A 23,529-nucleotide genomic window follows, 5' to 3' on the forward strand; every position below is an offset into this window, starting at 1 on the left:
CCACTGATATAAAAATTAAAAGTGGGGAGTATTGTGTGACTGTCAGTTGAAAATGTTCCGTCTTGTCACACTTATAAGAGAAAGGCAATTTTGTATCTATGCATACTGTAGCCTCTCACATGGCGTCTTTTTTATTTTTTCCCCTTGTCTCAAAATGTTTTAAATGTTTCATGAAGTACAACAAAATGCGAAATATAACTTGTTTTTTAATCGCTCTCATTGCCACAATGTGTTTTGAAAAAAGGAAAGAAAAACTTTAAAAATCTTTTCGTTTTGGTTGAAGATAATATTTTAACAAAAGTGGTCCGCAATTTTATTGCGTTGATCCTAATTGTGTCCGAAGATGCGATGCAGTCAAGTGGCTTACCTGTTTACTAAAAGAATGATTGTATTGTTGTACTGTTTTTTCTTCTTCTTTGGGTTAAAAATAAATATATGTGTTTATTTAGCATGTTTGTTGTGTCCATATGTGTTAGGGCTGTGTTCCCCAATTGATAGCCCAGGTCCCAGCTGCTACAATGACTTTTTTTTTTTGCCCCCCCTGGCTCGAATGTCAAACTCCGCCTATGCCTGAGCCTTTGATTTGTGGGTGCTGCCGTATCATTTATAAGGTATTTTCTCATAAATATCATCTTCACTGATGTCACAAAGTTCCCGAAGATGCAAACACATACTGTATACACACATGGAAAAAGCTCTTCTCCTCTCACTGGAAAACTAAACCCTCTCTCTGGTTGTCAGTGTTGTTTTTCATTAAATAAAAAGAGGCAACCTTCTTCTTCAATCAATGTTTTCTCAACCAGGGGGCCAACAAACTTCCAATGTGACTAAGATGATAAATATTTAAAACAAAACAAGCATTAAACCAAATCAAAACCCTAGCTTAGTGTTTGGTTACTTTAGAAAAAAAACATATTTCTAGTAAGTGTTTTATATTTCTGGTAACATTTTTAGGGTTGAAAGTTGTGACTGTGTCTTCAGATATTGCGGGGCAAATCCTCTAAATGATGACACAAGAAACATGTTACTTAGAGATCTAAGGCCTATAATAGCAGAGTAAAAACATGCTTTGGTGAGAGCATATAATCATATCCTGAAACTAGCTTGTCTTCTAATCAAGAAACCACAGAAGGCATATTCTGAGGACATACACTTATATGCTATATGCATATCCCATTAAATACTAGTTTTTCAAAAACCAAGAAGTGTTAAACAAGTAACACTTCACAGAAAGGTTCTGTACATTAACATTATTTAATGCATTTTATATTTAAAATCCATAATGAACTATATTTCCGAGCATTTGCTAATCTTGGTTATTGCTGATTGGTCATTTATGATAGTTCTTAATGCATTCACTTGTTACCGTGGATACCATATTGTTATTGTATTAGTGGCCTAAATGTGGAAATTAATATATAAACCAAAATTGTATAAATGCAGTGAAACTATTTACTGTTCAACACTGTGTAAACTACAAATCCTTATTATAAAGCTTTACCGTTAAATCTGTATTTAAATAATTGACTTCCAACATACTGTATAAAACGGCTGCTTAAAAGATGTGAAATAAATAGAGGACAAATCATTATTTTTGGATCTGAAAAACTGTATATTTTAGAAATTATGTAAAAATTATGAAATCACATAGCTGAACCCACATTGTAGCTCTTTCTATTAATTTGCAATGTAATGACACAACTGTGAGCCATATTAATGTGATTTTTCATTTCTCACTGTATAAATGAGTTCTACCCCTGCAGAGAAACGCACATTTATTTTTAAAACGGTAAATTATGCTGTGCATCACAGAGCTACTAGAGCATGTTTTGTCTTCATTGCTAGCGCATGCCCGCCAGCTCACAAAATGTAATGTTTCACCCTGACCCTTAATAGCATCTACACCACCATCAAAAAGACCATTTTCTCTTCTCAACAGCAGGGTGTTACGTGGTATATGGACAAATACACACACAAAATTCGACTTCAGGAGCACAACATTTATGGTTTATCAGTTCTGTAAAATACATGCTTGGGAATAATAATAATAACGGTATACATCAATGTAATTACATACAGGGCTCCACTTTAAGTTCTTATCTAATAAATTAGAAATAAATTATAATTGAAAATGACTATCAATGACAGATTTGTCAATGACAATTTTTCAGCACACAGATGTAACCACTGATTAGAAAATTTAGTCAAAACACTAGCAATAAAGAATGGAATGTAAACGTATATACAACCAGACATGTACAAAAATTTACAAGAGAGCCAAGCAGTCATTTTAAAAGACGCAGTAAACAGAGGAATGGACGCCGTTGAGCCCTTTCACTACTGCAGAGTGAGAAAGAGATCAGACAACATTTTTCATCACTCTTACAGACCTGATAAACACGAAGGAGAAACTGGGTATGACATCGCCCTGCACCTAAAAATAAAGAAAAATCTGAAATAAAGACTCAACTCAAGTAAAATAAAAAAGAAACTCACACTGCTCAGGACTGCATACACATTCAAACCCTCCATTTCACTCCCCTTCTCCCTACGTTTCATTCTAACCACAAACAAAATGACACAACATCCTTTACTGTGGGAAGTCCATCATAAATCCTCTCCATCCTCCTTAGACGTCGTCCTTTAATCTCATAGTCACTTTTAAAACTGTCCCACGGTACACAAGGACACTTTTAAAGCATCCATACAAACCATTTAGTGTTCAGCAACATCGCTAGGGCTCCCCAGGCTTCCGCGGCTCCTGAGATTTAACCGGTAGCCACCCAAACAGTCACTTATAATTAAGCCTTAAACGGATATAACTAAAAATGGATTTAAAATATGAAAGCAATGCATCTCTACATCTCAAATAAATGGCACTTTATCTCCACATGCCTTGGCCGATGAAGATAAACACAAAGACGTTTCATTATTTGTGCAATAGTGGTTTCAGCGATCGGCTCAGACTGAACTGAGATTGTTTTCACCGTATATGGTCTGACAGAATTGGTGTATGACACAGAGCAGATAAAGCCGTTCAAACAATTATAAAACAGTACGTTCTTCCCTGTCTGTGCTGTAAACATGAAATTCACCCGAAACGGGTCATAAATGAATAGGAGGAATACAGTCTGAATTAAGATTAATGAACAGTTTGTCTGGCAGACAACCCGTGCATGCTTTATGGCAGCTTATTCGCGTAAAAGTCAACGCCGTATTTGGTCCCATGCTCAGATTAAACATTTTGCGTCTTTTTGAAAATGGCTTCTGTAATAATCAGACCATTCTTTTTCGATGATGGGCAGAAGTGCCTCAGAGGAGCAGACACACACACACACCCATCATCGGCAATATCGAATGAAGCTAAGTGCAGGAGTCCTACTAGGCAGTGTTGTAGGTAAACGATCCATTTGCTTCAACCTCTGTGGCATTATACATACACTTAACAAATAAAAGCATGGGATCACAGCAAATCGATTCGGGGATGGAAGTCCCTTCTGCAATCCCGACGGTTAAAGTAACTGCATGCTCTGGATTCTATCCGGCCGAAACTTGTTGCTGGCTGGTGCCGCTGTTCAGTCGGAGAGAACGTGGTCAACCTCTTACAGCAGGGCCTGTATGGGCTGTCAGGGGCACTTGGGAGCCATAGTCGTAGTCCAGATCTACAACGTGCGAGCCACCAATCAACCTGTCGTGAGAGTATCCTCTCCTGTCCACACGTCTGTCACGGAAGTTCTGGATGTAACTCTAGATGAGAGACAGATTCAGTTTTTTGTCATTTTTTAATCATTTAAACAGTCACGTGAAAAAGACTCAATAAAGGACATACAGCATTTAAAAGTTTGGGTCATCTAATCATTCATTATAAGTATTACTTAAATATTTCACTTTTTCTTAAGTGGTAATTGAATATATTTGTCTTCAAAAATGCTACTTCAGGCTAAAATATTCTTATGACCCTGAGAAGCATTTCAATCAAGCGATAAAACTTTTGGCCAGTAGTGTATGAATTGAACTGAATGGCACTGAATTGATTTATTGTACAATCTTGGGTAAATTAGAAAAGAATTATAAAGCAAGTTTTGACTTAACTCCAGAATAAAGTGTCCACATCACAGTTGGAAACAGATGCAGAGGGACAGATGTTACCATAGAAGACACGTCACTGCTATTATTATGAATGGGGGGACACAACATTCAATATGGCCTCTCTATGGAGATAGTCCCGCCTTCCTTTACAAAAAGCCAATAATCAGACTGTCTGGTGAGGGGCTCTTGGCACTTGCCAGTGTGAATGCACAGTAGCTCAAAATACCTAGAAAAACATGTTTTTGACAAACATATTGATTTGAAACTAGAAGTTACTGAAATGGAAGTTTTAGTGTAGCCTAATGGAAATATGTAATTTAATTGTCATTTTAGTCAGTGATTGTAGAGATGTCACTCCTCCCCATTCAAGTAGATAGGACTTTGGTCTTGATATGGCTGAAAAAGCCAAGGGGTGTTTCAAAGATGGTGGTGGAGTGCAGCAACTTCCCTACAAGACCTTTGACTAAACTTACCGGAGAAAGTACATCTCCATCGAAGCGGCGAATGGTGTTTGGTTTCCGGCGGTGTGTGGGTTCTGGCCGTTGGACTTTGGGTGGGGGGTTGGGGGGATGAGGGTTGGACTGCGGGGGGTGGTGGTACTTCTGCTGCGGCGGAGGTTGTTTCTGTGGCTTTTTCTTCTTTTTCCTACACTCGCTCCTCTCTTCCTTCTGACGGATTCGCATTAGCTGCACTCGCCTTTGCTGGTGACTGATGAAGACTTTATGAGAGAGAGAAGGAAGGAATTAAAAGGGCCGAGACGGCACATTTCCCCACAGCCATAAACAGGAACGCTGTTAAAATGGGAAACATGTCCACTGCACACGTTCACACGGTCTAACACAACCCATTTTCAGGCAAATGCGCTAGGAAAAGTGCATTGACTGGATCCGTCAGATAATGGTCCGAAGCCAAGCTGCCAAACAAACCATTGAGTGTTGTGACACATTCTGCTCTGCCACACGGCTAAATCGACGTTCTGTTCTCTGTCATTATTAAAAACAGACTGATTATTTCTGCCTATTCAGTCACTCTGTTGGGCCTCAACAGCTTCGTAGCCCATCTGTCAGGGAATTTGTGTAATGATCTCTCTTTCCCCGTAACAAACCCTCCTCCTTTTGCCTCTATTATTCTGTCTCTTCCTTAACACAGCCCCTCCCCCAGTCCGCCAAGCTTGTAGCCATGGCAACCACCCCAGCACAGCTTGTTTTCCCAATGCACAGTTTAACTCTGAATGTTTAAGTGTGCTTTTTTTAGCATTGGACTTAAAAAGGAAAAGTATAGTATGGATGTATACTTTTAAAGAGACAGCTCAAGGACGTCTGGTGAAACTATCCTTACCGATCATTCTATAATTAACTACCCACAATTCAGTGTGGTCTTACATATAGGTCACCCTAGAACGATATTAAAAACATGAACATTTCAAGCATACTTTCTTGCCCTTCTGGACTTGTCACTGGTCGCTTTCTATGGTGATGAATGTCAGGCCTTTGGACAGTGAAGCAGTTTACAGGACACAGATGAGATTGTTTGTTCCCCATAGAATAACCACTACAGCGTGTAATTAACTAGGACACCCATAAATAGAACGATGCCATAAACCACTGCTTATCATTCCAAAAACACATTGGATATACAACTGGTAGGTTTTAAAATGATTCAATTCAATATTATTTATGTAGTGCTTTTCACAATGTGCATTGTTCCAAAATTAATAAAGACAGGGAAGGCCATTGCCTTAAAGGGGCAGTTATCTTAAAAATAAAATGCTGTCTTTGTTTTACCCCTCATGATGGTCCTACATCCTCGAGATGTTTTCTCTTTAGCAGAAGACTATAATAAATAAGAATGTTTTACATTTTTAGATAGTATAGACCACTTCAGAAAACATAAGCAACATTGCTCCAACGCTGGTTCTGTTTGAGTTTTTAAACACTTCACAAATGTTTGAACAAGATAATCAAAATGTTAAACAAATATCTTAATATTAAGCTGGAAGTGTCTCTGAATCAGTAATCAGGCTACATCTTGTGAAGTGGTCTATAGACACATTATTCATAATATTATATCGGTTTGGCATAAATGTTGAAACCATTTGAATTACAAAAGTTATTGAAAATCCAACCTTTTTTGTCCCTCATGACATTAAATTGCCATGCAGTTGCCAGCTTACCTTCTGTGTGTGAATATCCTTCAGCTGTGACCTTCCACTGAATCAGAACACCCAGCAGCGCCAGCACGGGCCAAACTCCCATAACCACCCATGTGTACCAACACACGGGGCGAGGCGGGTCCACCTTCACCCTCTCGAAGATGTACCGCGTCAAAGCGAACAGCTCGACAAAATAATCCACAGTTACAGTTATCACAGCCGATCCGAAGACAGCGGTGGAGAGAGTGGTGAAACAGCGCTGCCATTGTAACGTCAGCACAGCAAATAGCATGCCCGAACCCAGCAGCACACCCAAGGGAAGCCACACTGTCCTCGTGTGGTAAAACTCCTCCAGAACCACCAGAGAGGCCAGGGCCACAAGTAAGCCCAAAAGAAGTCCAACCATGAAGAGCCCCACGCTGCGAACCAGCATAGTCACCAAGCCACACAGGGTGCCGATACCGAGGCCTATGCCCACGCTAGCCTCCACGCTGAGCTGAGTATCCATGACTCTCTCCTTATAGCAGAGCATGAAGATGACGATGGAGCCAAACATTAGACCCGTGAGGAACATTACAGCTTTGAAGCACCGGTACCCTACAAAAGTAGAAATAGGAGGAAAAAAGGTTAAGACAGGAGAAGAGGTGAAAAAAGTGGTTGAAAATGCAGTCAATCATTTCTAAAACAACTCCACTTAGAGCCCCAGGGATAAACAGCATGTTTGGAGAAATACAGTATGCGTGGGGTAAGAGGTGTTGATGGTCTGTGCAGTTCTGTTGCAGTTTTTTCCCATCAAAAGGTTACAAAAAATTTAATGATTTGCATAACCGTACAGTAAAAAGTGTCATTATAGAAGGTCTGACCAAAGTACATTTTTATTTTGCTTATTTAAAATATGCAGTGTAAAAATCATCTGATAAACATCTTAGAAAAACAGTTACATTTAAAATCATAAACATCTTACAGACATCCTTTAAATATGATATCTGACCGGAAACGTCTCAGAGACATATCCCGGCTAAGCAAACACCTTAAATGCAGATGTCTAAAAGACGTCTCCAAGAATATTTGTGTGCTATCAGGCAAACTACATCAAAAACCTCATTCAGTAGGGCCAGCTAAATTAGAACCAAAAGCTGGTTTGTAGTTTCTGATAAGTTTGTTTCATAAAAGTAAAGATTTAAGATTATATTAGAATTTGTTTTCTACAATAATTTGAGTAACAGGGTGGAATGCCTGAGCTTAAAGGTAAACGTCTCGGTTACATATGTAACCTCTGTTTCCTGATGGAGGGAACGAGACGTTGTGTCGAACCGACAGATGGGGTTCGCCCCTGAGAACCTATCATCTTCTGACTATTTTGAAAAGGCCAATGAAATTGGCGAATGAAATTTGCATGCCGGGCTCCGCCCCCGGATATCCGGGTATAAAAGGGGAGCCGGCGTGCTCATTCATTTACCTTTTGTGCTGAGGAGCCTGAGAGCATCTCACAACTGATGCAGCGGATGGCTAGTGTTGTGGCATGAGGGACACAACGTCTCGTTCCCTCTATCAGGGAACAGAGGTTACATACGTAACCGAGACGTTCCCTTTCTGTCGGTCTCTCGACGTTGTGTCGAACCCACAGATGGGGTTCCTATTGAAAACGCCACAGCACTAGGCCGCGTCACAATCTCTAGCGAAGCGACGTTGACCGGCCTGGGCGAGCCACACGTGAGCGCTATCGCAAAATTTGTAACCTTCCAGTGGGCAGGCAGGGGCTCCCAGAGCTTTTGGCAAAGATGAGTAGCCCCTGCCCTCGGCCACCACAGACGGAGGCCTTGTTTCTCTAAGCGAGAAGCCGTCCAGTACCGTAGGGCTACTGGGTAAGCGCTGTTCCCTCAATGTGGACGTGCGCTACGGAGACCACTTCCCCCCATAGGGGGGAATAAAGTGGAGACACCAACATGGACTCACCAAATAGGGGAGAACTCATGGGAGGTAAGAGCGGAATGCCGCAAGGTGGATGTCCACCTGGGGGAGGTCATGGGTTGCCACGAGGGGAACCATCTCATGACGACATCTCAGACGGAACCACCCTAGTGGGGGGTTACTACGTGTGGGGCACTAGGTCCGGTTAGAGCTATATGTAATAACTGGGAAAAGGGGAGCTCCGCGCCAGGGAGAGCTGTTCTTTTTCCCGGCTGACCCGTTACTGACATGCCAGCCCCTCGACAGTGCCGAGGGAGACTGGACATGAGAGTATGTGGTCAGTTGTCATGAACCACTCCTGGCATCTGACAGACACCAGAACGCGCTTCTGCGCCTCCTGAACGGCACCCTTGCAAGGTGCTGCTCAAGGTATGCAGCGACCCCTGGTTTTGGGGATGATGAAGTGCGGCTGTAGAAGCCACTGGACATCTCGGCCGAGGGGACGGTTCGATCGCCTTCGCCAGAGGGGTGGCAGCCCCGGCCTGGAGCACGGGAACATCCCTGCCTCTGCTGAGGTAAGAGGATGCCCGAAGCCCGGCGGAGGTCTGGCGAACTGGATCGAATGCCGAGACGGACCGCACTCCCAGCCACCGAGGGTGAGTAACTCATGTCAGAATTGTCATTGTCCACCAATTTCCCTTTATTAAAATTACAATGTAATGCTGTGTTCACACTAAACGTGATGCATCACGTTCCTCGCTCTTTGTTACTCGCAGTGGGGTTGGGCCGCTTATGGCTGACAGACATCCCGATGGTGAGCCGGCATTAATTGCCTGGTGCGAATTTCCGTCTTTGCGTTGACTTTGTGTGTTATTTACTCGTGCAAATAGCTTAATTCACGTTTGGTGTGAATGCAGCAAAAGTTATTTTAACTGATGAATTGTCAAAATCTCTTTTGTTATGATTTGACACAAATCAGAGCTTGAACAAAGTGAAGATGGCATGCTGTTTGTCACAGTTGAGATTCTCACTCTCTCACCCTCACCGTCTCTCTCTCTTGGCAAGTAATAGGCACTGAAAGCAAATTTCACAGTCAAGTGAGACTGATAAAGCTTATCTAATAGAGAGGGACAGAGATTTGTCACCCTTGTCGGCTTGTCACATTTAGACGGTTATTATCAGAATTACATTTGGCTATAAACAACACCAACTGATACAACGTTGTGATAATGAGGCAATGACATACCCATGGATTTAAAGAGAAGAGTTCAATTTAAATATACATAGATTTTTGTCATATACCATCTACCTAGCATCCCTCTGTTATCTCACAATTCTTCAACTACCAATTGGCCAGGTTGTGTTTTTCCCTTTGGTGATTTATTATGGCTAGAGCACCAAGTGAGTAAGAACTGCAACTGGTGTCCCATCGAGAAGAGAATAGGTGCAAGATGTCCCTGTTATAAGATCATTACAGAACTTGTTGAAATAATTATGCTCAAAGTGATACTTCACCCAAAAATTTAAATTCTGTCATAATTTGCTCACATTCGAGTTGTTCCAAATGTGTATACATTTCTTTGTTCTGATGTACACATAGAAAGATATTTGGAATAATGCTTATAACAAACAGATCTCAAAACCCATTGACTCCCATAGTAGGAAAAATTACTTTATCATTCTGTAGAACACAAAAGAAGATATTTTGAAGAATGTAGGACAGCATACAGTTCTCCTGCATTTCTGACTACCATTGTTTTTTTCCTACTATGGTAGTCAATGGGTGAAATCTGTTTGGTTATAAGTATTATTCCAAATATCTTTCTCTACGCTCATCAGAACAAAGAAATGTATACACATTCGAATGTGGGTAAATGACGGCAGAATTTTCATTTTTGGGCAAATTATCCCTTTCAAGTTTCTCCAAATCCGAGTGATCAACTATCAGTACACTAATATGATCAGTCTACAATCCATGCCCCAGCTACCTACCGAAGAAGCAGTAGATGATGCCAAAGAGGCAGCACATGGAGCAGACGACAGACGGGACCACCTCGTAACGCCGTTCAATCTCCTCATCACAGCTGAACAGACGGCCTGGACTCCCATCCTGAGCGGGTGGGGAGAGCTTAAAGGCCAGAATCTGGGCAGTAGATGTCATGTTGGCAGTGTATTATGTGTTTCTACGGGAGACTTAGACAGAGGATGAGCGGGGTCATAACAGAGCGTGCAGAGAACGTTCCCATCCAAAACGACTGACCTGTTGAAACAGACAAGAGAAAAAGTGAGGAGATATTCATTCATGAATGTCAATGATAGTCACACACTGCTTGTCAAAATAAACACGCTGATCAAATGTAGACATTCAACTTTCTGTGACAACATCAGACGTCTGCTGTCAAACGCCATTACACAGAAAGAAATGTTTTGACTACTTTACCAAATACACACTAAACTGACATTTAAAAAAAGTAAAATGTGTGTCATTAATATACTAAAATATCACAACATGATCAATTCTGCCAACGCAAAAACATGAACAAGGCCTTAAAGGTCCAGTATGTAATATTTTGGAGGATCAATTGACAGATATGAAGTTCTAAACGTATGTTCAGGACAAGCACAAACATTCAGTCCTGTCCATCATCATTAAGGGCGTATATAAGCGGCAGTCTCCATGCTGCCCAAGCACTAGTTCTTTTGGCATCCCTCTTCCTCCCCATCTCCTCATACCTTGCTCTTATTCTTCCTCTGTGCAGTTCTATTACAGGGGGGAAGCTCGAGCCCGAGCCTCGGGTTCGAGCCCCCTACAAGGACAGCAACCCAGTTATCTAGCCTGAATGAGCAGGCGAACTAGTGAAATGCAATATAATATAAATAACTTTCATGTTCATGTCTTCAGAGGTGTATAAAGACCTTATATAATGAAGCGTCTTGTTTTAATTACCTTACAATGAGCTATTCTATCTACATACACCGCAGGGTACCCCTTGCATGGAATTCACCATGTTGTTTCTAAAAGTGTCCCTAAGTGCTCTATAAAGCATGCTTCATAAAAATTGTATCTCCTTCGGCAAAGAAGGGAAAAACGTGAGTTTTCCTGTGTAAGCCACCGTAGTGCTTCGAAAGGGATGGTTGAGCCGTTGGTTGTCATTTACAACCTCACCGCTAGATGCTGCTAAATTTCATAAACTGGACCTTTTAAGAAATAGTTCCTCCAAAAATTACATTTGTCTCAAATTATCACATCTAAAAGCTCCAAAAAAGTTATCCAAACAACTCCATTGTGTCAATTCAAATTAGGCAAGACATCAATAATTTTTCAATTTTAGTGGTTCTCGGAATGTCTTGTGACTTCTTGTCATACATTTCTTCGCAAGATGCAAAAGCCAATGATATTGAAAGTAACCATAATTGAATTTAGTACTTGGATTTACTTGTTTTTTTGTTTCAATTTATGTAAATAAACAAAAAATATGAATATTTTCACTCTATCGTCTTCAGATTTTTATCCCAAATTTACATTTAACCTACGGATTTAGTTGCATTTCTGAGGTTCATCATGTTGGGTCCAGTGTGCGAACCGAAAGAATTGATATTTGAATATGTATAAAAAATTTACGCATATACATTGGGGATGGCAAGTAAATGAGAGAATTTGAATATTTTGGTTAAAGCTTAAGGCAAAACTTTAGTAAGCACTTGTAATCCAAAACTGAGACTGGCGATACTGTATCTCACAGTGGAATGTTTGCACTGATTGCAGAGATCTAATTGCTTTAAAACGTATCACACTGTGCACATTTCCCTTATTGAAAAGTCAATATTTGCTAGTGTGAGCTTTGAAGAAACAGTATTCAAAGTATTTAAATGCACGAACCTGGAAGACAGAACATAACATGTTTCAGAAAAATAAATTAGATTTTAAAACAGATTACAAAACCTCTGCCCACAAAAGACTTAATCTGTCTGTCAGTGAGATTTTCCTTGCTCCAGGGAAAATTAAAGTTACAACAAAAACCTCCACCAAAACATGTGTTACAGTATGGTTAAAGAGGGAATAACGTCATGTTTAATGAGAAGATTTTTCCAGTTCTTTTATTTGACGGCAACCTCTGTGATTCAGATATCTCACTAGATTAAGAAATGTATGCTATTATTAAAATATATGGTACAAAACACACCAAAAGCAACTGAAATCTAAAACATAATATATATATATATATATATATATTCTCTATAGACAAAACAATGGAAGTTTGCTGACAGACTACAAAGCTTATTAACCTATTTATTATAGTGGGCATAAACTGTAACCATCCAGCAAACCTTCAGAGTTGTGTAGACAAGTATTTCAGCTCTGCCACAGAAGGCTTGAGGTGGCTTTAAATTGGATGTGATGCTAAACATTTTAATTGCCAAAAGTCGTTAAGGAAGTGCAAGATGGCTGTTGTTTGATGAGAAAATAACAGATTTATTCTGCAGCAAAAAAATGCAACTAAAAGGCATATTTAATTGTATTTATTATATTAATATGATGCAAAATATGTAAAATTATGTAGCACATATACAGTATATGCTTTATAAAAAGAATATCAAAAACATATATATAACACAATGTCTCACTTCCTGTCTGTTGTCATGACAACACGGGTACTGTGGCATGCTAGTAGTTATACGCCATTTGGTTGAGATGAGGAGACCGACCTGCCACCATGGTAACAGCATGAGAACCAATCAATGTTTCTGCCTTGTAGTTTTTTTCCAAGGCTCGAGAATTATTTCTCCCCTTAAGCAAACCCCTCCCCTCCTGCTCCCAAGACGTGCAAATAACAACTTGGCCCACTTGGGAAAGCCTGGTTAAGAGAGACAGAGAAAGATATGGAAAGCATAAGGCCGATAGAGAGAAAAAAGAGTCATCATAGAGAGAGCTCCTTTTATTAAGCCATGTTTGCTTCATCCATGCATGAGTAAACTTGAAGCACACAGTTCAACAGGCTCAGGTTACAAGCAGCAAAACAAAATCAATTCTATTGCAACAATCCACAACAATTCTATGCACTCGGGTGAGATGTGCATTACTTGGATGATGGAGGGGACAAAGAGATAACACTTATGAAATCTCACTACAGGAATGGAACTGAAAACAATACTTTCAGGTAACATAATGCAACGTGCGTTATTCAACACCAGCTCTCGCTCTCTCTCAAGCAAGAAAAAATCTGTTTCAGTCACCAAAAATCCCTCTGTTGTTCTCCTGAATCCTGATCGCCCCTTTCGCACATCTCTGTGCTGTTCAGATCGTGGGCAACGCATCCTCGTCTGCCTCAGGTGCACATGTCAGTCATGATGTAGAACAAAAGCATCCATTGAGCTTGCGACATTGCATGAATATTTAATGTCAAAAAGGCAGCAGAGAGACAATATCAACCGAATTCAGCCGGACCCGTGTGTATACGTATACGTTACACATGAGTATGTATGTGTAATGTTCATTATAATGGATCGATTTAAACAGCCGTCCAGCCGAACAAAAGCAGACAATGTGATGGGTTTCAATACAGCCCCTGGGGATCATCTCTGCAGCAGGCCTCCTCGTGTGACGTGCCTTGCTTAAGAGCACAAATGCAATAGAGAGTGACTGTGTTCTGAATTGGTCTCCAGTTTCAGAGCTAACCCTATTGGAAAATCACACATTGCAAAGGTAGCCCAGATCTATACCACAACCACCACAACATGACACACGAGGCGCCTGGTGTTCCTGAACACGCATCACGCAGTCGGATTCAATAAAGTTGGCTCAACTCTTTATTGACAATCCACAACCAAATGTGATAAGCTGTTCAGGTGTGAATGAACAGGAATTAGGATCAGAAATCATTCAAATTTTAATATCTTCCATGACTTGACACTTAGAGCGCTTATCAACTATCGCGTCAAATTGTTTTCGTTGCTTAACCGTTTCACTCCGTGCCGATCGCTGCTAGCTGGTACGTAAATGGTTTCATTTTCCTTCGCAGGGCTGATAACGGAAATCGTGTAAGCACGATTCCGAGCCTAGAATAGTTTGTAACCATGCTGCATTGAACCAGGCTCACATGAAAACATAACTGTAACCATTTCAGACCATGCTTAAAACGGTGCACGATGGTGGAAAAGTTTTTTTTACGTTGAACCAGCTGGACATATACCCAGTCGTAAGACTATCAATGTAAAAAGAATCCCGTAAAAAAACGGATTAAGTACTGGCAGAAAATAACCGGTACATTTTACTTTATTTTGCGGACATTTTCGTTAATGCTAAAATGTAATTGCAAAATGTAAAATAACTGTAAAAAAAGAATACAGAAAATTCCTTTATATTAATACAGTATATTGTGCCCTATTCTTACAGATTTTATTTGGTGTAATCTGTACATACAATGTGCCTTCCTAGGTTGCATTTATACCCGTTGCACCATCTCTGGCACAGGATTAAGACTAAAGCTCACACCTAATCATAGATGGACAAAAGTGAAAAGTATAATAATGACTTAACTATGCAAGACAATAGTACGCCTAATACAGGCTACACAATCGGTGGGTTTTTAGACGTGAAGGAGTGATAATGGACTGCACAAATCCTTTAAATATATAATTACAGATATTGAAAAGATTTAATTCAGCAGCACTCCATTATTAGAAGGAATTAACAAATGATTGCCAAAGGTAACACAGAAATGGAGAGATGCCCATGGACTTATCTTCTGGCAGCTGCATTGTTTTTTATTCCCTATTGTTTTGTTTGCGTACTTAAAATGTTTAGATTTTACAGAGATTTTATATGATTTCTATGGACTTTTATATAAAGTGCGCCTGTGCATGATGTCACAGTTCTGCGTTTTCACTGTTTGTCACAGTTTACACGGAGACAACAATATGAATGCTGAAGTCTCTTTAAATTAAAGAGAAAATTCTGAATTCTGAAAGTTACACCACCTTTATTTTTTATGATTAAACCCCCTAAAGTCCATTGCTAGTAGCAGTCATTCAGAACAGGTCCTCAGTGATCCAACTGCACTCTAAACGCTGAATAACAACACTCCATTCACCAACTCCCTGCAGAGCACTTGAAGGTGTAGAAGAAGGTATCTGACAGGTGAAATGTACAGTCCATTGTACAACCTCTTACGCTTGGAATTAGAGCAAAAGAGCAGATAGCACCTGAGAGTTTTGGGCAATGGAGATAAAGGAGCATCCGACTCAACAGTCCGTATTTCATTATGCTGTGGTCGCGATCGCTGAGGTTTCCCTGGCGATGGTTGCCAGAGCAAACAGAAGGATGTATAGAAAATCAGAGAGGCTGGGGCAAGTGTGTAAAAAAAGTGTGAAAAAACAGTGACAGTGTGTTACGCCTCTGTGAGATGGACGCAAGTGTGTGTATGTGGTTGGGCTGAGTGATGTAGTGGACAAGGCAATGGCCCCGCTAAACCCTGTTAATCTTGTTGAGGGCTTCTGCTCCAAATTCCATTAGCAATGGACTCGCTTTCTCCTGCTGACCTGAATGAGATCATCAATGTCATGGGTGTTTGCGTGTAATCTGTATGGTCATGTGAAAACCAATGCATGCCTTGGGTGTGTTTCACACCGGGAGTTTTGGGTTTGTCCACAGGCTGTCTGTTCCAAACAATAACTTGTCCAACAACTGACCCACTGGCTTTATGATTCTGAGTCAGAGATGAGATTGTACGGTCCAATGCAACAGTCTGTCAGCTCTCCAAACATCAGAGAGAGAGAGAGAGAGAGAGAGAGAGAGAGAGAGAGAGAGAGAGAGAGAGAGAGAGAGAGAGAGAGAGAGTGTGAGAGAGAGAGTGTGAGAGAGAGAGTGTGAGAGAGAGAGTGTGAGAGAGAGAGTGTGAGAGAGAGAGTGTGAGAGAGAGAGTGTGAGAGAGAGAGTGTGAGAGAGAGAGAGAGAGAGAGAGAGAGAGAGAGAGAGAGAGAGAGAGAGAGAGAGAACAACTGGAATATTAAAGTTATAGAAAAAGGTAAAACACAGTTATATGCTTGTAGAAAAGGTAAGATCATTCTAATAAAGCAATATGATTACATGATTGTGTTAACAAAACATACAAGCCTAAACTAAAGTTGAAAAGTTTTGGGTGACTTGAGTGCAAACGTTTCTCTAAACCTCATAAACATTGATCTGAAAGTGTATGCATGAAAGTCTAAACTTCGTTTTTTAGACAAAAAAAAATTTCATTCATGACAAAAAGTTTAAAATTACTTTAGATTTTTTAATTTCACAAAATCATAATCCTATACAGTTATACATTTCAACGTAAATTGTTACTTTCAGACTGCTCTGTGTGTGTGTGTGTGTGTGTGTGTGTGTGTGTGTGTGTGTGTGTGTGTGTGTGTGTGTGTGTATGTTTGTGATTATGAACGCAATCATCATTAGCATCATAATTACCACATCGGAGCCAATGCAGCTGATTTCTTTGCACAACTGGCCTACTCCATTACACACTCAGCCCTGTTCAATACAACCAAAAACACTCACATTTTCCAAAGAAAGTGCATTGCATCAACATGGGGTCTAACAGAGCACTCTATGACGCTCTTGGCACAAAATCCGGCTGAGAGGCCCCCGAGCGATCACCTCTAAACACATTTTAAAGCTAAGACAAGAGAGCCTTTGAGGTCTGTGACTTCAAACAATAAACACAGCCAGGCAAAGATCTATAACAAAAGAAAACGGGTGCAGTGGCACTTCGCACTTCTAATCCGACAATTAATTTACATCTGTGGTTTCATTGTTTCAGTGTGAGGACATTTCACTGGGATTGTGCTATCGGTGGATCTGTATTCGACGAGTCTCCGTCACAATCTGCCGTTAGTATGTAAATATGAGAAAACAGTGACTACATAACGTAATTACATTCCACATTCCATCTGTCCTAATGCACGTGTGGGGGAAACATATGAATATGTGGGCACACATACATACACAGCGTTCATACAAAGGACCGGCTGACCTCTGCACACCGACTTTGTGTCTATTTCAAATGCTTTGGTGATTTTCCCAGGCTGCTTTTGGGGATGATACAGAGCATCTATTGAGCTATTCTTGGCTTGGCTTTAAACTGAGTCTCTGACAATCCACTGGAGCAGAAGTGGATAAAGCAAAGGCAGGCCTGAGGGAAGAGAGGCTGCTGTCCAGAATGGACAGGAAGAACAGAGTCGCATTGAGAAAATGAGAAGTGTAGATAAAGAACTCATATATATATATATATATATATATATATATATGGACATTGTGCATTGAAGAAAGATCTTGTTTTTCCACTCTGGGCTGGATTATTGCTTAAATCTGAAGACCTCTGAGATTTTGAGGTTGAAATTAAAGACAATATCACAGATGGCATGATTAAAACAACTCAATGCTCAAAAAAAGATGTACTGTAAATGCCCGTTTCCCTTCTTTGAACTGATGCCTTGGGAGTCCTCTTGTCATTTCAGAACGGGATGAGCGATGATCCAATTAGGCTTTACTCAGATTAAACCTTCGTCCTGAGCCAAGTCTACTGTAATGACTGCAAACAAACAGCAGGGCCCACAAGCTTTACTGTCATCTATTGCTGAAAATGATGGCCGACCCATTATGAAGCTTGAATATGACTTGGCCTGACAAAATGATGTTTTATGGAATAGAGGTGCATTAAATGCAGAAACAGATGATGAAATGACTCCAGTTCTGGCTTATACAGAAATAATTTCCTTCAGACAATCTTGCTTGGCCAAACAAAAGCAACATACTCGGCTTTCGTAAAGATGGCAAGAAACAGGATGGTGTGCTAATTTGAACCGTTTATTTTAATGGCATGGCAGAGGATCAGTGCCTGGCTGCTTTGCCTGGCTCTTGTATCATTACATGAGTCACCAAACATCTGCTCTGCCGTATCATATTAAGAGTACAGGCTTAGATGAAGACAGTCTTTCGAACGTGAAGAAAGATGAGTGATGTGGTTATGAGACAATTACAAACTGCTAATATTTATTCCCATGTGCTTACCCGAAACAAAGGGACGGAGAGCAAACGCAAAAGACCAATGCAAATGAAACAGTTATAGTAAGAACTACATTGTCACAAATAGAATTGCAAACAATTTCTTAAATACCGTGCACCAAAAAAGCAAATTTATCTTGGAATAAAGTAGAATGTTTTAGAATGAGATATGAATACTTACGTGGCTTTTGACTGATTTGAAATGCCCAGTTTCGACTAAAATGTACAGTAGCTACATGGATGAACTATAGCTGTTGAGCGGTGAAATGGATTAATGGATTTATCATCGACTTTTTCTTCAGCACCCACCCACGTGCTTCTCCACACGTCTCTTTCTGTTCTCCCCGCTATCTCACCGTTTCTGGCCCAGCCTCCCCTCCCACTCTGCCTCATATGAAATACACAATGTTTGGCCTTCTACAGACTCACTCAATTAGACATGGACCTCTAAGGGGTTCTGCTGCTCCTTACATACATATATTATTACATAACTGCCATCATTACAGAACACAGCGTTTGGCTTTCGTACAACTAGTCTCCTCGCATTTTTCCCAACACACCAGTTATGTTAAACTCCTTCCATGTGTTACTGTATTGTTTCACATATCTGTGCCTCATCATAACACTTTATGACTCCGCAGCTGTGTGGGAAAGCCTTGGACTGAGGGAAATATTTGCTCTTAATAATGTTCTCCTCATCAAATCATGTTATGCATGATTATGCTTTTGATTTGTGAAACATCTCTGAAAACATATTTGTTTGTCTTGTTCAATAATGTTCCATAATGGATTGTTCAACAATCAGTGGTCTGACTCAGAATACATTCATTTTCAATGGCACTAAAATAATTCGATAAATTTGAGCACCATAAAAGCTTTTATGCTTTTAATGTGCATGTACAGGCCTACACATTTTTATAAATATCAAATCGTGAAGGGAGTCAAAAGTAAGCTTGAGGACATTTTCGTTCTGTGCTTGCAGCTCGTAAAATGGCAAAATCAAGTTCATCTTTAAATCTTTTAGGCATCTATGAGAGTGAGATCGGTGTGTAAACAACTGAGGTCTAGTAACATGTCACTGACACCGAAAAAAAACATGGACGTGTTTAAATAATAATACTGTAGCTCTGTTCTCTGTCGGAAACCTAACTGCAGTGCAGATCATTCTTAATTGCTAATCTTTAATTATTGACATTCTTCCCACATACAAAGAATCATCCTCGGTGACTGAATTTGTCCCTGCAGAGTCAATTAAAAGACTGCCAGAAAAAGCCTAGCTTGACAATTTCTCCACACTGTCCTGGACCGATCCAAAATAGATATGAAATATTTCAGTTTTAGAAACCGGCCAAAAATAATTTACATAAAATGTATATACATAGAGAAAGGAAGCGAAATACAACAAGAATGAATCCAAATCTTCTGTTAACATTTGACAACAAATTCATATTTTAATTAATATTTGTTAAAGGGATTCGCCCAAAACTGAATATTCCTGCCATTATTTACTCACCACATCCTACAACAGGAGTCAATAAGTGTTGAGATCTGTTTGTTTATAAGCATTATTCCAAATATCTTTCTCTGGGTTCATCAGAACAAATACATTTATACATTTTAAACAACACGAATGTGAGTAAATGAAGACAGAAATGTCATTTTTGGGTGAAGTATCACTTTGACAAACTCCAAGAACAACATTTTTAAACCATTTAATAATGTTGAGTAATGTATAGGTAACACAAAAACAACAGTTTGTTGTCCCTTCATGTTTGAACATTTTGCATTAAACTAATGTTAACAAAAAAATCTTTTGATGTAAAATAAAGAACAAGTAACAACAAGTTTATTGTATGTGTATTATTCATTGTTAATTCATAACAACCAATGCCGGAAACTAGTGTTGCCTAATGTGAACCCTATTGAAAAGTGTTACATATTTTTTATTATACAATCTTTAAAAATATATTTTGTGGTAATGGGGTGGGTTTAAAGCAGCGTGTTTCAAAACAGCCGAGACTCCAAAAGCTTTTGTCATTTCTGAGAGCAGGGGCCCGTTTCAATAAGGAGGTTTAACCAACTCTAGGTAAACCTTGAACTCAAACTTGGTTTACTCAGAAACGTTGAGTTTTTAGTTGATTTGAGTTAGTTCAATTGACACAGGGCAGGCTTACCATGGGTATAAAAAAAACCATCATCAATGGAGCTCCGATATTACGATTCACCATGGCAACGGCACCAAAAAAGCAACATGGCGGCAGAAAGAACATTAACGCCAACACTTGTGTTTTATTGATTTACACCATTTACACGTCAAATGATTGACAACTATCTATTAGAAACAATGAACCAATCTTAAAATAAAGCCTTTACATGCGCACCTTTGTTTTACACAATCACACCTTACACAAAACATAAACAAACACAATCACACCTTACAACAAGTACACAAAACCAACACAATCACACCTTACACAAAACATAAACAAACACAATCACACCTTACAACAAGTACACAAAACAAACACAATCACACCGTACACAATACATAAACAAACACAATCACACCTTACAACAGGTATACAAAACATAAACAAACACAACCACACCTAAAAGCAAGCAAACAAACCAACATCAAATGTTCAAACCATGTAAATAGATACAGAAATAATGCAAATGCATCGCTATTCCCACATTTAATAAGATTAAGGTAACAAAATCTATATTTTTTAGTGACTTTTTGGTAAAGGATTAATAATATGATACAAAACAAACCATTCAGTCGTGATGAACACGTGATTCATTCCAACCGTATCAATTCAGCTCGTTCCACGGTGGACAGACAACGTGTTCGTGACATAACATTTCTACAAAATCACCACGAAATACAAGAGTCCCTATTGTAATTGTTGCATGCTGCTATTTCCATGACACGTGGAGTAGCCTTCTCTTATGTACAATAATGCAAAACACAATCCAATGCAGCGTTTACATCGCGGTTAGACAAAAGAACGCGCACGCACACGCTGAGCAGGAACAATAGCACAACAACAACATCATCATCATCATCTGAGATGCGCTGCCAGAATCATTGAGAGATTAACACGTAGGCTATAAACGTACAAATGACTTAAAAATATTGGTGGCGGTGTTCTTAAGCACTTTTGTATTGCTATGCTATGCCGCATTTTAAATCCCTACCTTTGCGTAACGCTCAATGTAGACAAAGGATTGGACAAACCCGAGTACCATTACCTGTGTTTAACAGTACACGTTACCAAAAAAAACACTCTGTATATCATTTTGTAAGAATTCATTGAGGGTTTTAAAACTTTGATCCTTTGAAAGCGCACATTGTATGAGTTAAATAATGCATATGAAAAGAACGACTCACCGTCGTTGCAGCTCAAGATCAGTAGTTTTATTTTCATAAATGAAGCGCGGCTAACTCAAGCTTCGACGCGGCAGTTACAGTTAACATCCTTTGTTAGCGGAAGCCGTTGCGTGCAACGCTTCAGTCTTTCATTGAGTGTACTGGGATCTAACGCAAAGACGTATGGACGTCAACCCTCCAGTGTGGAACTGCATCACATCATTTGTCAAGAACCCTTTAAAACGATTCCGCACATTATATGGTGGCTTTTCTGATACCCTCTGAATTCCTCTCTTTCAAATGTACTGTGTCTGATGGAACTCAGTGTTTTCATTTCGATTCCCATGCGCTGTCTTTGGACTGTACCATTTGCTTGGGGCGCGGGGGTGGCGCGGTAACCGGAGGCGGCGGGGGGAGGTGTTGGGGTGGGCGCACAAGAGGGTCTTAGTGAACGAAGTGCAGTCCATTCAATACAAAATTTATGAGTTGCGTATTCTTATAAGGATATAGCTAACTAAACTTGACATTAGTCTATTTTGAAGACATCTTGTAAGTTGGCGATGTAAACTTCCCATACGTCTTCTATAATGATCAGAGTAACGGGGGGATAGGGAGTGGTCGCATTTTTCAAAATGACGGGACATCTGCGCGTAGCATGTGCGAGAAAATTAATGCAGAAAGGATGAAGTGGTGATTTTATGATAGTACTGTTTTACTGTGGTATTATAATGTGAATATGCACATTTGACAAATAAGCAGTATTTTTATCATCAAAATCAGACATGTAAAAAAGAGAGTTTTGGCTTAACACTCTGTTCTAGCCCTGGCGCTGTCTAGTGCTGAAACAACACACATCTATTAATAGAAAACAAGCTATATTTATCCAAATATTGAAGTGCCTTCTAAATTACTAAAGACCATTCATGTGGTTACAGACGAATAACACAAATGTTGTACATACAACACGCTGTTTTTTTATAAAGCCATGCGGAGTGATGGCTACTTAATGTCCTATGAATACACAATAGTTCAGTTCTACTTAATCTTGTTTCAACAGGCTGCTTGAACAACCTCAACGTTTCTTTAGGCTGCGATATGGAAGCACTGACGCCCCCCAGCGTAACAGACGCAGCAATACAATACAATAAAACATTTCAATGCCACACCAGTTAAAGAATGCTTAAAGTTGCCATTATGGATGTTCTACATTCTGAGAATAAAATAAAGGATCTTTCAATTATTTTGTTAAATTGGGCATTGCATTGGTCTGTTACGGTTTATAAGTAATGGGGAATGTTTTATTATTTTATTTTCAATATACGTTTAGCCCTTTCAAACGGTTTCGATTCTGCAACTGTCTGTTAGCACTGTGATAACATATAATTTAAAATCATGTCATGGGCTCACAATGCATACAATCAAATTCAAGAGACAAAGGAGGACATTAAAGAAGGTTTTAAAAAGACAATAGGCACATGAGACGTGTACGGATACACATGCAAACTATTCCCTCTACTGGTGCTTTGTTGTGACTGTAATGTGAAGTTGGCTTTATCGTGTCTTTTGTCTGCACAGTTCACACAGGGTTTACTGGCATTGAAATGTATGAAGCGACAATTTTGCAAAGATACAAAACCAGCACACACCAAGTAAATAAAGTATGCATTATGTACTGGATATCTGTGTATCAGTGTGACATTTTAATTTATTTTAGGGTAGGGCACACATAACTGATGTCTTTCATAATGCGCATTGCGTTCTCAAAACAATGTGCTTGAAGTAATAAACCATTCAGTCAAAGATGAGACATACTTAATTCACATGATAAGCGAGGAGTTTGAAGAGTCAGTAATAGTTGTAAAGTGATGCATAACAGCGTTACGCATTCAAGGAAACTTGAAATGGCAAATCCAGCTGCCAGGTAAAGGATACAGATTTATATAAAAATTAACCACATTG

At 39.6% G+C, this 23,529-nt stretch overlaps 1 protein-coding gene across 3 annotated transcripts; it reads right to left on the minus strand.

Annotated features, from left to right (window-relative positions):
- Window positions 1–1,596: 1,596 nt before the first annotated feature.
- On the minus strand, window positions 1,597–21,927 carry tmem198aa (transmembrane protein 198aa). 3 transcript variants are annotated; one of them, XM_079465056.1, is made up of 5 exons: window positions 21,592–21,927; window positions 10,145–10,412; window positions 6,263–6,838; window positions 4,563–4,807; window positions 1,597–3,747 (listed from the first exon to the last, which is right to left on the minus strand). In XM_079465056.1, the coding sequence occupies exons 2-5, from the start codon at window positions 10,311–10,313 to the stop codon at window positions 3,595–3,597; spliced, it is 1,143 nt and encodes a 380-aa protein (XP_079321182.1). In that variant the 5' UTR covers window positions 10,314–10,412; window positions 21,592–21,927; the 3' UTR covers window positions 1,597–3,594. The 3 variants fall into 3 exon arrangements, with proteins under 3 accessions (XP_079321182.1, XP_079321183.1, XP_079321184.1); XM_079465057.1 differs by lacking the exon at window positions 21,592–21,927 and adding an exon at window positions 18,379–18,534; XM_079465058.1 differs by having other exon boundaries at window positions 1,988–4,315.
- Window positions 21,928–23,529: the final 1,602 nt, after the last annotated feature.

The sequence above is a fragment of the Barbatula barbatula genome (genome assembly GCF_947034865.1).
Source record: "Barbatula barbatula genome assembly, chromosome: 9".
Lineage (NCBI taxonomy): Eukaryota > Metazoa > Chordata > Actinopteri > Cypriniformes > Nemacheilidae > Barbatula > Barbatula barbatula.